The 15,036-nt window shown below is 42.8% G+C and overlaps 1 protein-coding gene across 5 annotated transcripts in view; it reads right to left on the bottom strand.

Annotated features, from left to right (window-relative positions):
- ADCYAP1R1 (ADCYAP receptor type I) overlaps positions 1-15,036 on the bottom strand; it is a 218,050-nt gene that overhangs the window by 59,021 nt on the left and 143,993 nt on the right. For 4 of the 5 annotated variants that reach the window (XM_006120585.5, XM_006120587.5, XM_006120590.4 and 1 more), the window contains exons 5-10: positions 10,761-10,796; positions 10,041-10,082; positions 8,983-9,092; positions 5,366-5,463; positions 3,807-3,939; positions 1,149-1,302 (exon numbers count right to left, since the gene is read on the bottom strand). In XM_006120585.5, coding sequence (XP_006120647.1) covers positions 1,149-1,302; positions 3,807-3,939; positions 5,366-5,463; positions 8,983-9,092; positions 10,041-10,082; positions 10,761-10,796 — 573 coding nt within the window. The remainder of the gene's footprint in view (positions 1-1,148; positions 1,303-3,806; positions 3,940-5,365; positions 5,464-8,982; positions 9,093-10,040; positions 10,083-10,760; positions 10,797-15,036) is intronic. The other variant, XM_025183367.3, reaches the window with a different exon arrangement.

Genomic DNA, 15,036 nt, shown 5'->3' with positions numbered 1-15,036 from the left:
CTATCCGATTAACACGCCTGAGGGAAGGATTGGTCCCAGAAGTTTCACATTGCAAATAATCACATTACATGTCATCACAGGAGTCAGCTCTTTACAGCACGATGTGTTTCTTTCCAAGACAGCTAGCTCTTACCTATCCATCCCTGGGTTCCTAAGCAGGTGATGCTTGGACATGCCTTCCACTCATTCATCAGCTACCAGACATGATTGACGCCTCCAGTAAGGAAGGGGCTCAGGAAGGCCATGGAGAAGTGGCCCAGGAATTTGTAGCTATCATGCAGCTGTTACCAGAGACATTACAGACAGCTGTTGTCACAGGGTCTCTGGGCTGGAACCCAGAGTAGAGGGCAGGCCCGGGTTCCTCCACCAATTCCCCATTACAGTTTTAGACAGAGACTGGCTTTGGTACAAGGGTCTGTCCTACTCTGTCCCGCTGGGAGAGACCGTGAAGTTTGGTTCCCCTCTTTTCCCCATGCTGGCCAATGATGACAGTAGCTCAACAAACAGCAAGCTGGTGTCTAAATCAAGGCTGTTGTGAGCCTCTGAGGCAAGTCATGTGTCTGAAAGGGCAGGACCCACTAAAATTAAGGAGGAGCTTTGTCACAGGTGGCAAATAAGGATGCCCTCCTGGTACGTTTCATGCCACACGCACTTGTACATACAAACACATGAGGAGCAAGGAAATGCAAGTCCCCGGAGTTGGTGACTGAAAACACCAAGTGATTTCTACTTTGATTACGCTCATTCTCTTGTTCTCCATTAACTCCTCATTTCAAGAAAAAAGTAGGGTGAGTACATACTAGGTCAGATCAAAGATCCATATAGGGCAGTATCCTGTCTTCCAACAGTGATCAATGCCAAGTGGTCAGAGGGAATGAACAGAACAGAGAATCATCAAGTGATCCATCCCTTTCCCAGCTTCTGACAAACAGAAGCTAGGGACACCATTCCTGCCCATCCTGGCTAATAGCCATTAGTGGACATATTCTCCATGAATCTATCTAGCTCTTTTCTGAACCCTATTATAATCTTGGACATCACAACATCCCCTGGCAAGGAGTTCCACAGATTGACTATGTATTGTGTGAAGAAGTAAAGCATTTTGCATGCACTAAGGCTACAAAGCCCATGTAAGATATGCCACCTACCCCAGCCAATGATGGTGTACCAATAAAAATATCTCCTTTCTGGGAAAAAGGTCTCAACCAGTAAAGTGAAAAGGTACAGTCCCTCGATGAACAGCCAGAAATAATTGGACATGACACAATAATGGAAAAAGACCATCACTGCTTTGCATTCCACCTACAAAACCAAGCACAAATAAAGTTATTTTTCTGTTCCCCCCAAAATTTGACAGGGATATGACAACTAGACACAAATCCCCAAATCCTCAAACAACAAGTAAAACCATCTGGCCTTTTATTTTATTATACGAACATCTAAAGAGTTTATGGAAACTATTCAAAGCCATTTAGAAAGTGCAGCTCTAAAGGGCAGAAAATCAATTTTAGCCCTTAGATGGTATTTTGTAATTGCTTTCAGGCAGCTTAAGAACTACTTAAGGTGCATGTCAACAATAGCAGCTAATTGCTAGATTAGAGTCCTCCTTCCCTTAAATACAAGTAAGAAAAGAATCCAGTGTTGTAAATAAATCTAAAAAAGGGTTTTAAGTAGAAATAAAGGCCTGAGATTGTGGAATGGTCCATAAAGGATGCACCCTACTGTGTGCAAAGTTCCGAAATGTTCTTCACTGTAATTAGGGGGAGGGCGGTCACTCAGCGCCGGAAAATGAAGAGTGGGCATAAGTGTGAAGAAAGCCGAGTGATTTACATGAAAAGCAAATGGGAAAAAGTTTTAAACAAAGCTACAAATCTACCAAGCTCTGGTGGAGTCTGCTGAGCCCTATACAGAGTTTGTGTGGGGAGACTTGTCTTTGCAATGTTGCAAATCAGCAGGATGACACTGACTCTGCGGCATCATCAGCAGGGACAACGGCCACTGTGGGCATTGGGGTAAGCTGTTGGGGGCCTGGTTCCGCTCCCGTGGAGGGGGCGGGGCCTCGGGAGGAAGAGGCAGAGCCAGGACCAGCTTTTAGTACCACCCAGATTACGGCGAACTCCTCTCCTCTCCCATGCCCCCGTCCTCAAAGCAGCAATTCAAAGGGTAGTAGTAGTGGTGGCAGTGTTCTCTCTAAGGTTTTCCAACCATGAGCAGAGTGAGTTTTGGCTTGTGCACCAGCATTGAGGTCATGTGCGCTGGTTTGGATGTGCGCCTCTGTGGCACCCAATTTATTAGCACACATGCATTCCCAGTCGCTGGAGCAAACACTCCCCCCTCCACCATGTGGCAGGTCCCTCCCAGCCCCAGTTGCTAGAACTGGCCCTGGCCCCCACCTCCACGTAGCAGCTCCGGCCACCAGAGCAGACCTCCTTCCCCAACCTCCCTCCCACAGCCCTCCTGTCCCAGTGGCTCCCTCACCATGCCATCTAAGCCGGCCCCGCCCACCAGTGCAGCCACCTGCCGCGCAAGTGCTGCTGCATGGCTCTCCAGAGGAGGTGGGCGGGGGAAGAAATTTTTGTGCATGGCCGCGCAGATGTGCACTTTAGTGGGAACATGGCTCTGGGCCCCTTTGAATCACCAGGCCCAGGACAATTACCCCCTTTGCCACCCGTCAGTGGGCCTGAACATCAGCCACTCAAAATGATGCCACAGAATAGCCCTGAAAACGGGACGATCATCCGTGAAGTATGAGGAGAAGGAGCCATCTGGTTGTCTCCCTTTGCACTCCATCCCCCTGCACACATCCTCAGCCAGTGTAAATTGGTACAACTTGAATGGAGCTACTCTTAGAATGGTTTTGGTGGCTTGAAACCTATGTGTGGTTTCTTTAAAAATCAGTTGCTTCATTTTTAATTAGTGATCTATGGTGGTTTTCTCCCTTTGTTTTTGCTTCTTTTTTTTTTAAACAGCTGGCCAAAAGTTAATTTGAAATCCCATTCTGAGTCAACAATTTAAAGCAACATTTTCCAAAATAAAAATGGTCACTACAGAATATTTAGTCGCTCTAAAAACAATTCAGCCAAAAGCATTTGTTGAATTTGAACTGAGCCAGTGCAGGAATGACTTTTCGAGCTGAAAATTACACCACCAGCCAGGCCTGCCAGTGGGGGCATGGTGGAAGGGCAAACGGGGCAATTGACCTGGGGCCTGGGTGATTTAACAGGGCCTGGGGACAGGGTTGCTGCTGCTGTACCTCTGCCTGCTCCAGGGAAAGAGTCTCTTGATTCAAAGCTGCTTTCGATAGTTCCCATGCAGCTTCCAGGGCCCAGTAACCCCGCTCTGGAACCTGAATGGGGCATATCAAAATCATCTTTGAGTCAAGAGATGCTGCGATAGCTTTCCCCAGAGCAGGCAGGCTGAGGCTGGGGAAGGGGGGGGAGGTGTGGTGAAGCTGCCCTGGGACCCATCTAAGCAAGTTGGGGCCGGTGCTGGGCTTGGCGGGCTCCTCTGGTGGGAGGACATCTCCAAACTGTGGGGGGAGGGAGAGGCTTATAGCTCCGGCTAAGGGGGGGGGGGGCGAGGGCCCATTGATTTCTGCCCTGGAGCCCAGAATTGCTGTTGGTTGGCCTGTTGCAAGCTGATCATGATGCAGGTTTGGATTCTCTCTTACTATGCATTTGTATGAGTCAAACACAATGGAGGACAGATCTCCAGTGAAGGCCTCCAGAAGCAACTGCAATACAAATAGTTCATCACCATCCTCTTCCTCTAGAAAAGCAGGTGGCTCCAGCTTTACTTCTACTCACGGTGGATATGAAACAATGGTTGCTGTCCTGTTCAGCGTACAGAATCCCGTCCTTGATGAAGACCGATATTGCTCGTAGAATAAACGAAACAAAGAGGTTCATGTGAATAAAGTTCCGAGTGCAGTGAAGCTTCCTAGGAAAAGGAAAAGGAGAGAAGAAAAGGGGTGGGAAGGGGCCATGACTGATTTCTCTCTCAAGAATAAATGAAGACTGTTTGTTTCATGCCTGAATCCATGGAGTTGGAACATTTGTGACCCCAGCTAATCCAGAAACTCAGGAAAGAGTATTCTGTGCTTTCCACGGCACTGCTCAAGGCCTGGGACACCTGAGCATTTTTTTTAACTAACTGACCTTGTAGCCTTGAGGATATTATGATTCTACTGGCCAACTGCATTGCATGAAAAAATATTTTCTATGGAAGATTTTAAATGCATTTGCTTATATGTTAGCATCGCTTAATGAATTACAGCCAAAATGTTTGATTCAGTTTGTGTCTTTGCATGGGAGGTTTAGGTTTTGAGATGGAGGGGAACTTTGCTTTCCTGGCATAAGAGGTGATATCCATTAGACAATGTCTGTGGTTAATTTTCCTGGCCAGTGAGCACACAGGTATGAGAGTTCCTGTAGAACTTTCCATGAAGACATCATGGACGGTACCTTCAGAAGTGCCCATCATAACTCTGCTCACATTGAAGTCGATGGCAATAGTCCCATTTACCTGAGTAGGACTGGAAATGGGTCATTTCACCGATGACCTAAAGATTTCATTAATCTCTTAGGGTATGTCTACACTACAAATTTAATTTGAACTAACAGCCGTAAGTTCAAATTAACTTTAAAAGTGGCTTTATATACAAACCACTAGTTCGAATTTAAATCGAACTAGCGGAGTGCTTAATTCGAACTAGGTAGACCTCATTCCAACTGTTACAACCACGAGGTGTAACAGTTAACTCGAACTAAGGACTTAGTTCGAGTTAACGTTTGACTGCCGCGCGTAGCCACGGGCAGTTAGTTTGGACTAAGGGGATTTAAAAATGGCGCCCGGATGGGAACGTGCAAATAAAGCCTGGGATATTTAAATCCCAGGCTTCATTTGCAAGTTTGAATGCCTACATTAGCCTCCCTAGTTCGAACTAGGGGGCTAGTGTAGACATACCCTTAGGGAGAAAAGATGGTGACCTTAGATAAGTCATTAAGTTTCTCTGTGCCTCGTTTTCCCATCTGCAAAGGGGGTATGATAGCACTATCCTATTTCCCAAGGTTATTCTGAAGATAAATATGTTAAAAGATCATGAAATGTTTGGTTTCTGTGGTAATGGGGGCCAGATAAGCACCTAATACTGAGTGCTTTGGAAATTCCAATCCCATGTGCAGTAAACTATGAACAAAACAAAGATTCAATTGACCCCTGATTTTTAAGAGATTGCTGGCATCTTATTTTTGTAACTGCTGAGGCCAAGCATTTGATTTGTTTTCTGGGAGGTTTTTTGGTCCCATGGGACCTGATCTTCTGTCCTTCCTAAACAGAGATAAGCAACAACTCATTGGGGACTCACCTGAAACGACACAGGATAACCATTGCGGTGGTGAGCGATACCAGGGAAGTGCTGTATCCCACTGTGTACAGAGCCTTCACAGAGAGGTAGTAGTAATCCTTGAGAAACAAAGAGCACGTGGTCACCAATAGAACTGTCACATAGGGGCCAGATCTCGCTCACTTCACTCATGAGAGTAATTCCAGTTACCTCACGCCTTAATGGAATAGCTTGCGTGAGAAACACGAATGTGACTGGGTTCATACATGGTGACTTCATGAACATGTACCATGACCATATACAATGACCGGGGTTAGCATAGATTCAACTGCCTGTGACATACTGCATTACAGAAGTGACTGACAGCGTGAGGGGAAAAACCTAAATGTTTGCAAGTACAATGGGTACTTCCTGCATTGTTCAAAAGCACAGCAGCTTACTTTAGGGTAGACTGTACTCTATTCTCAAATATAAGAACATAAGAATGGCCATAGTGGGTCAGACCAAAGGTCAATCTTGCCCACTATTTGGTCTTCTGACAGGAGGAAATGCCAGGTGCTCCGGAAGGAATGAACAGTTGCTTCCTCTCCTGTAATCTATTCCAAGTCTCTGACACACAGAGGCTAAAGACACCATTCCTACCCATGCTGGCTAATAAAAATGGATGGATCTATCATCCATGAATTTATCTACCATATATACTCAATCATAAGCCAATTTTTTTTGGTAAAAAATGACACTGTAAAGAGTGGGGGGTCAGCTTATGAACTGGTCATTGCATTTTACCCTTTTTTTTTAAATCTTGCGGAGGGGGGGGGGGGCAAACTTCAGTTCCCAGCCCAGCAGGGCAAACTGCTGGTGCACCAGGATGTTTTATGTACCTGGAGCCCCATTCCGGATCAACGGGAGTGGTGGGAAGTGGTAGCCAGCATGCCCCTTGGCCCACGCTGCTTCCCACAGCTCCCATTGGCTGGAAACAGTGAAGAGTAGCCAATGGGAGCTGAGAAGCTCTGTGCCTGCGGACACTCCAAGACACAAACATCCAGGCACACCAGCAATTTGCACTGCTTGGGTGGGAACTGACCATGCTGTGGACTCTGCTGTATTTTAAAAGTTGGCGTCAGAAGAAACACACACATTTTAGTAGATTAATTTTAATGCACTCTAGGAAAGACACCTTTTAACTGAACAACTATGTATTCATATACTTTCAAAACTACAGTGCCTGTTTGAACATCGCATATCATTCTAATGCACTTATTTAAAGTCTTAAAACCCTTCAAACTCTGAATCAGTCTCCAATTCACCACAGGTCATTAAAGTGAGCTTCAGTCACAGCTGCTCCTGCATTGACATCATAGATGTCTGCAATGTCATATTCGGACTCGGATTCCTTATCATCAGCCTCCGTTGTGTCATCAGCAAATATGATGTCGTCTTCTGACCCATCAAGCGCATTCACTTCCAAAGAGATGGACTCCCACACATCCTTGACCCCCTGGGCAACTAGATAGACTTTGGGCTTCAGAAGATTCCCAGTCAGACCACATTGTGCATAGCCTATCTTTAAAAGGTTTGTTCGGTTGACATCAAGTGGCTGTAGAATAGAAGTTAAGCCTCCAGGTATCACAGCCAAAGCAGTTTTCAATTTTTTGGCCACATGTTTCACCACATCCCTCCTGTGTGCCCTGAACATGTTCCAAACAAGCATAGAAGGTTTCTTGAGAAGTTCTCCTGGTCTCTTATTCCACACTTTTTCCAGCCATTCAATAGTCCCACTTTCATCCATGCATCCCTTTTCATGTGCATGTCGGTTGACATTCACAGGAAATTTCATGGTTTTAGGCAAGGTTTTTCTTTCAAAAATAAGAACAGGATAGAGCTTTGATCCATTGGCCAAACATGATATACCCACTGTAAAATGGATTTTTTTCATGGCCAGTGGTTTCAATTTTTCAACCAACACCAGTTACTGTTCTGTTGCTTGGGAGATCATATGTCATTGGTGTTTCATCCAGATTACCTATTTGTGACAGCTGAAATGCACATTTTCCTTTTGATTTTTTGTAATAAACCTTAGGAAAGATTTCATTTTTTATTCCAGGCCTCTCACCAGCTTTTGCGCTATCCTTGTTCGCTGCTGAAGATAGTGACCAGGACAGTTCAAGAAGCGAGTACACCAACCAGCTGATGCGACAAACACTGATGACTTTTCTGACTTGTATTTGCCATCTTTTAATATTTGCAGAGCACGCAAATTCCAATTCTAGTGACAAGGTACTCGTTTTATCGACATTCAACCACCCACTTTCTCTGGCCCAGGAAATGAAGCACACCTTGGTGGACGTTTTTTCTTGCTTCTTGGCATGTCTTTTAGTGTTGCTTTTCCCCCCATCATTCTCTTACCTGCTTCTCATTGATACAGAATTTCCCAAGCAGCAGCATAATTACTGTTTGCTTCTGCATATTCAACAACTCAAGTTTTAAATGCTGCATCTTAAGCAGACCATTTTCTTTTGATTTCACCGTTGTTCAGTTGAAATGCTAGTATGAAAATCTTAGAAATAATTTATAGATTTTGTAGAACTTTATAGAGGAATGTCACCTGCTTTATCGCTGTTAAATTATAATTGTTCTTTGTTTCTTTCAAAGAAGCCCTGCAGATTGGCATGTCTGGGGTGATAACAGGATATTTTATTAAAGATGTCATTGATTCTGCATATTATATTTTCAGGTTCCCTAGAGATTTAGGAGGTCCAGTGGTCAACATTCATGAAGAGATCAAATTGCACAGTAGCAGACTGACCCCAGTGACATAGTACTATTATTCATTGTATTTTTCTGATTGTCCTGTAAGGTCTAGAGTTTTGTGAAGTGGAAGGGTCAAATTCCATGCAGATACAATTTAAATAATAATAAAATGTTAGTACTTTTTTTTTTAAAGAAGCGAGTCCTGAAATGCATCTACAATATGGTTCGGCAAACTTTGGTTCCTCGCCTTTTAGGGTAAGCCACTGGTGTGTAAGGAAGTTTGTTTGCTTGCTCCCAGAGCTCCTCAGCTCCTATTGGCTGCTGTTCAATGTTCCCAGCCAATGGGAGCTGTGGAAAGTGCTGCAGGCTGAGGGATGTGCTGGCTGTCACTTCCTGCCACCATTGTTGGCCAGAAACTGTGAATCACAGACACTGGAAAATGCAGGAGTCCATTCCTGCAGATGGTCCAAGTAAACAAAACATCCCAACATGCCAGCAGCTTATGCTAACAAGCTGGTACCAGAAGTTTGCAAACCGCTGATATGAGAGTCCACTTATGAACAGGTCATTGTGTTTTTTACATTTATTTTAAATGGGGGGGGGGGGGAGTTGGCTTATGAACCAACGGGCTTATGATCAAATATATACAGTAGTTCTTTTTTTAACCCTGTTCAAAATTATTAATTAATTAGCATCACATAAATTGTACATATCAATATTATGGAAATATGCAGCATAACACTAGAATAGAAGAAAAGCCCAGCTTCTTTTAAACTCATATTTTTGGACATGAACAACCATTAATTTCACCTTGATGAACCCTGAACCACACAGTTAACACATGTGCATTGCTCTTAACTTGTACCTACTTTCAAAGTGGCTCCTACCTGGTTTCCACTCTCTGTTTCATTTTCATCAAATCCACAGGCATCATAATAATGAGGGAAAGGTTCAGACCAGCCATCCTCTGTGCAGTTTCTGCTGATGTCCCCAACATCTGGAAAGGATACATGTGCAATAGGTTGCTGGGGAAATGCCATTGCCAAATCTAACCACCGGATACATTTTTCTTTACCAACTGGTGCATTATCACACAATTTGTGGCTTGACACCTTTGTAACATAAACCTTAGCTACAGTCCGAAGGCTGCAGTTGTGGAAGTGTTTAAGAGGAGGATTCTAAAGCCCAACGTGGTTAACATGCTCATTCACGTCCCCAGTTACCCAGAACACTCCACCAAAACTTGACTGTTGCAAAACCGTAGCTCTCGCAAGCACCCTGACACATTATACCATTGCTTGTGGGTGTGCCAAATTCTTTTCTGAATGCCTTGTGAGCTCGAACTGTAAAATGTTTTCTATATATTGAGTGATGGCAGTTTCTTCTGTTTGGATTGAGCCTTAATCAGAATGGATGACAATTTCAGCTTTTGCAGTAAGATTTTCTGCTGCACATTCCTTTTAATTTTTAGAGCAATTCTGTGAGGCAGCATCTCATGTCAATGGCATTGGCCTTTTTTGTGTCATATTGTTCATCCATAAACAGAACAGAACACACCTATTCAGTCAGTGCATTATTTGTGAGTATTCCAGTACTCGGTGACTGTCAGTAAGTGACTTGGTTATTGTCAGTAATGGGAACACACCAGTTCCCATTTCTCTGCAGCAATATCTAATAAATCACAGGGCTGGGTTTCTTCAACACCATTCAATAATTATTGGTACAGTAGTAAATATAATTTATAATTATATAAATTGCTAGATTGTAGCATTCAGTTGATGAATAACTCTTCTTAATGCCACTAAAAGTAACACACTATTAGTGTGGCACTATAATTAGAATTGGTCTGAAATATAATTTCTAGCTGGCAGGAGAGAAAGCTTGGTTATTCCTTGAGAACAGAGCAAAATTAAATAAATAAAACATCCTTGTTTCTTTTCCTTACCTAAGGGAGTTTGGCCTGTGCTATCCAATAGGTCAAAATCACCTACAAAACCAGAAATACAGTGAGGACAGTTTGTTTATAGCTGCTACAATATGGGTTTGATCCAATGTCCGGGAAAGTCAATGGAAAGACTCCTACTGATTTCCAGCATCTTTGGATCAGGTCCTAAATAAACAGCCTGTTTTTGTTTTGACTATGGGAAAGATGAAAAGGCAAAATATGGGTTCACCCTCTCGTTTGAATGCTGGATGTACTTATGCTAAAGTTTACACACATGCATAAGCATAAATATTTTTAAATCTACAGTAAATTAGAGTTAAGATTGAGAGTACATATCAGTAATTTAGGATAAAAACCCACTACATCCCTGAAATATATCCCAAAATCATGTGCTATAAATCAAAGACATTAAAAAGTAAGATACAATTTAAAGGAAATCAAAGCATCTTAAGGTATGGTTCTTCCCTATATTATAAAACAGCCGTATGAGTTTGAGTAAGCCATTTTAACATTTAGATTAAAATGATTTTAAAAGACATCACATTTTTTTAATTTCCCTTCAGGAGAGCTGCTGTGATAACAATATTTACTAAGTGCAAAAATAGCCGGTGTCTATCTACATTTTTCACCGGAGACACATCATAACCCAGAATGATTTAGAAAGATGAGTTCCGGGGGAAGATATATACAAATTAGGAAGTCAACAGAACTGCTTCCTACCTGGATGAGTTTGCCCCATGTTATCCACTTCCCAACCTGGAAGGAAATTATATCAGGTTAACACAGATGATTAATTTATTTTCTTTAGTGGTTTGCGACAATAACCAAATGTTATTGCAAAGTTTAGGAAATGTCAGTGGTCACAATTAGCCCCTTTGCCATACAAGTTATGAAAAGAATGGGAAAAATCTATTAAAAATGAAAAAAATGAATAGGATACAAGATACAGAATCCTAGAGGAGGCTGCAAGAGACCTTGAGACGTCATCTAGTCTAGCCCGCTGCTCTGAAGCAGAACCACATATACCTAGATTATCTCTGACAGGTCTAACCTGCTCTTAAAGACCTCAAATGATGGGGGTTTCACAACCTCTTTATAGTTAGAAAGATTTCCTAATATTTCAGGTAAATCTCCCTTGCTGCAGATTAAGGTAACTGCTTCTTGTCCTACCTTGGTAACTGGAGAACCATTGATCACTGACCTTTTATAACACCTCTTATTATACTTAAAGACTGTTATCAAATCCCTCTTAGCCTTCTTTTCTCGAGATTAAACAGCCCAGTTCTTTTAAGCTTCCCTCATGGTCAAGTTTTCAAAAGCTTTTATCAGTTTTTGTTGCTCTCCTCTGTCCTCTCCAATTTTTCCACATATTTCCTAAAGAGCAACATGCTGAACTGGACACGGTACTCCAGCTGAGGCCTCACCAGCATCAATTAGATCACAGCAATTATCTCCCATGTTTTACATACAATATTCCTGTTAATATACCCCAGAAAAGTAGCCATTTTTACAGTAGCAGCATATTCTTGGATCATATTCACTTATGCCCCATTTTCTATGTATGTACTTGAATTTTCTTTCCAAAGCGAAGTACTTTTAATTTGTCTTTTTTGAAGTTAACCTAACTCGTTTCAGGCCAATTCTTCAATTTGTCAAGGTTGTTTTGATTCTAGTCCTACAACGTGCCTGCAATTCCTTCCATCTTGGGGTCACCTGTAAAATGTATAAGTGCACTCTAAAGTCTGTTATCCAACTTATTAATGAAAATATTGCCTAGAACTAGCTTCAGGACTGATCCCTCTAGATATGCCTACCCAGTTTGATTGCAAACCACTGATAACTGTTCTTTAAGCAATCGTTCAACCAGTTGCGTGTGTATTTGGCAGTAATTTTATCTAGACCACATTTTCTGTCATTTGCTTATGCAGATGTAATCTGGAGCTGTGTCGAAAACCTTACAAAAACCAAGATATATCATGTCTTGTGTTTCTCCCCCATCCCCTAGGCCATTAACCTCGACAAAGAAGAAAATTAAATTATTTTGGCATGATTTGCTCTCGACAAAACTATACTGGCTATTCCTTATAATTCTATGGTCTTACAAACTGAGTTCAATAATATGTTCCAGTATCTTTCCAGGTATCACCATTAGCCTGACTGATTCATAATTCCCTGGCTCCTTTTGTTTCTCTTTTTAAATAGACATAATATCTATTGCCCTTCTTTTGTCACCTATTGTATATGAGTTCTCAAAGATAACTGAGAATGGGTCTAAGATTGCTTCAGCTAGTTCTCTGAGTATGCTAGAACAAATTTCATTAGACCCTACTAACTTATCTAAATATTCTTTAATCTGTTCTTTCCCAATTTTGATTTGTGATCCTTCCCACTTGTCATTACTATTAATTTTGTTGATTATCTGTTCACATTAACCTTACCATTTTCTTAATAAGAACCTTTAACATATTTAGTGTCTGTTATCAGCACCTCATCAGCCTTCTTTTCTCAGTCACTAAATATCTCTATGTGCTATGCCGTGTTCCAGGCAGAGTGAAGCTCCAAGAAAACTAGAGACAAAGCAAGTACTCAAGTTGTGTGGAAACCTGGGAGACTGATTATCTGTAGTTGATTTTCATAATAAGCAGTTCCTTGTTTAAGAAAGTCATAGATTCTCTATATCATGACAAGAACATCTAATTTTATGCAGGTCTCCTACATTGAGTTGCTGTGCCACCTTGGGTACTTATCCAGTCTGTTACTCACTTTTCTTGAATTAAGAATGAAGCTACCTTTCAGATTGAGGACCACATTCTGCCCTCACATATACCTCTGGTTGGGGGTATTTGGGTTAAGCTGGCAGAGAAGCCTGTCTCTGGAACTAAATTCTCTAATTTAATTTATACACAGAAGAGCTTCTGCTGTTTGCAGATTGGCAAACCCCACTTCAAGATACTAGGCAATAAACCACGGTTCACACCCTTCAGCCTTTGGAGTAAGGATGGAAGGGAAGTCTCTTTAAACTCTACTTCCCCACTCAATCTCCCTAGGTGTTATTCATCTGGACATCTACAAACAGCAGAGAAGAGTGGATGGCCAATAGAGCCGTACTGCCAATTGAGGCTGGTCTAAAACAACACGTCCACACTCCCTGGAAGCTGGAATTATACATTCCTGTGCAGTGCTGGACACATCTGCTATGACATGCGCATTGGGCCCAGCAGTCACCTTATGTAAATCAATGTCACTCCATTGTAGTCACTAGAGCTACAGGGATTTATGCCATCTGAAGATCTGGCATATTTTCCAGCAATCTGAACATCCAGTCAGGTTAGTTCATATTCCACCAGACAGATCAACCTACTGAGCCAAGGGCTAGGGATTTCATCTATTGCTTAATAGAATTCAACATACTGTGTGCGTGTGTGTGGAGTGTTTGTGGGAGATGGGGGAGGGTTCAGGAATGGTTAGAAAAGTTTCCCAGCTGCATGACTTCATTTATTATGTGACTACACCATAGTGGGGGGAAAAAAAGTTCCAAGATACTGCACAGTTTTGGTGCCTGGAATCTATGATGATGTTGCAAAGATACACAGATCAGAGGAGTGTGTGGGTAGAGCTCAAACATGCTGATTTTCTGCCATCAGGTTGGAATTACTTTTGTCTGCCTCCCTTCAACCTTACTTGCTGCCTTTTTGAAGCTAAAAGGCCTGACCCAAAGTCTGCTGTAGTCAGTGATGGGTTTTGAATTAGGCTGTGTCAGTGAACTGAGCAGCCCAGCCAGATAAAAGAGTACAGCCACCAGATGGCAGTGTTTCCGCAGAGAAGACGAGCCATGGTGGAAAACGAACTGATCTTCATGAGGTCCAGACTAGTTCTGTCAACGCTCCACTGAACAAACACAGTTAGTGAAACGACTTTGACAATATTTTATCTGCCTTTTGCAAGCAAAATATTTAGATTAACTTGAAGTACTCCTATGCCCCAAATTATCCGACACTAACTCCGAATGTGGCATGCAGCTATTAACTGGGGATTGGAATAGCCATGCATTTGTCCAATATGGAGGTCTTTTATAAAAAGAAATTGCATAAAATGCAGAGAGACTTGTCTAGGTCCTGCTGAAAAGGGACAGAGTACAGAGCAGGAATAATGAATGGACTCTTGTCACCACAATGTATGAGGAACTTGTATTTTATGCTTTTTTTCAAAAGCCTCATGAAATAATTTTTATTTCACATGCGTTTGCTCTTAAAATAAACTGAAATGTCACTTTGGAGTGATAAAATGGAAAATGAAAGACTTCACTGTGAATATTACAGGATATGTCTATACTACGGGCTAAGATCGAATTAAAATATGCAACTTGCGCTACGTTAACTGCGTAGCTGAAGTTGAAGTTCTTTAAGTTGACTTCTGGAGCTAACCTCAGGGCAGGAAGTCAAAGAAAGAACACTCTTCCTTCGACTTCCCTTACTCTTCGTGGAAGTAAGACCACCAGCACTGACTGGAATGCCCCTTTCAGTTCGAATTAGCTCAGAGGAATAGCAAGGGTGTTATGTGCCCGGGGGCAAAGGCAAAATTTGTGCCTCTTCCCCCACCACCACATGGCAGGCCCCCGAACCTGGCACATGGCTGAGCCCAACCATGAGAGGAGGAGGGGGGAGTTTGTACCGCGTCTTCCCTCACCTCCTTGAGTTTGGGCCGGGCACCTGCACGCACTAACCCGCTGGCGGAGATGAAAGAGGGTTGGGCTGTGGGTCGAGAGGTGGGGAAGAGGCTTCGGCCAATGGCAGCAGGAGGAGGAGGAGCAGGCAAGCCGAGGGATGATGGGGGAACAGAAGGGGACTAAATTGTGGCCCCCTTAGCGTGGTGCCCGGGGGCAACTGCCCCTCCCCCTGTACCTCCTCACTTTGCCACTGAATTAGCTGTCTTAACTAGACCCGCTAATTTGGACCCTGGAAGATCGAAAGCAGCAGCTTCGATCTTCTCCGTAGTG

This window comes from Pelodiscus sinensis, chromosome 2, assembly GCF_052426305.1.
Source record: "Pelodiscus sinensis isolate ZL-2025 chromosome 2, ASM5242630v1, whole genome shotgun sequence".
NCBI classification, from domain to species: domain Eukaryota; kingdom Metazoa; phylum Chordata; order Testudines; family Trionychidae; genus Pelodiscus; species Pelodiscus sinensis.
Note: the sequence above shows the minus strand (reverse complement) of the source record. Positions and strands in the feature narration are given on the sequence as shown.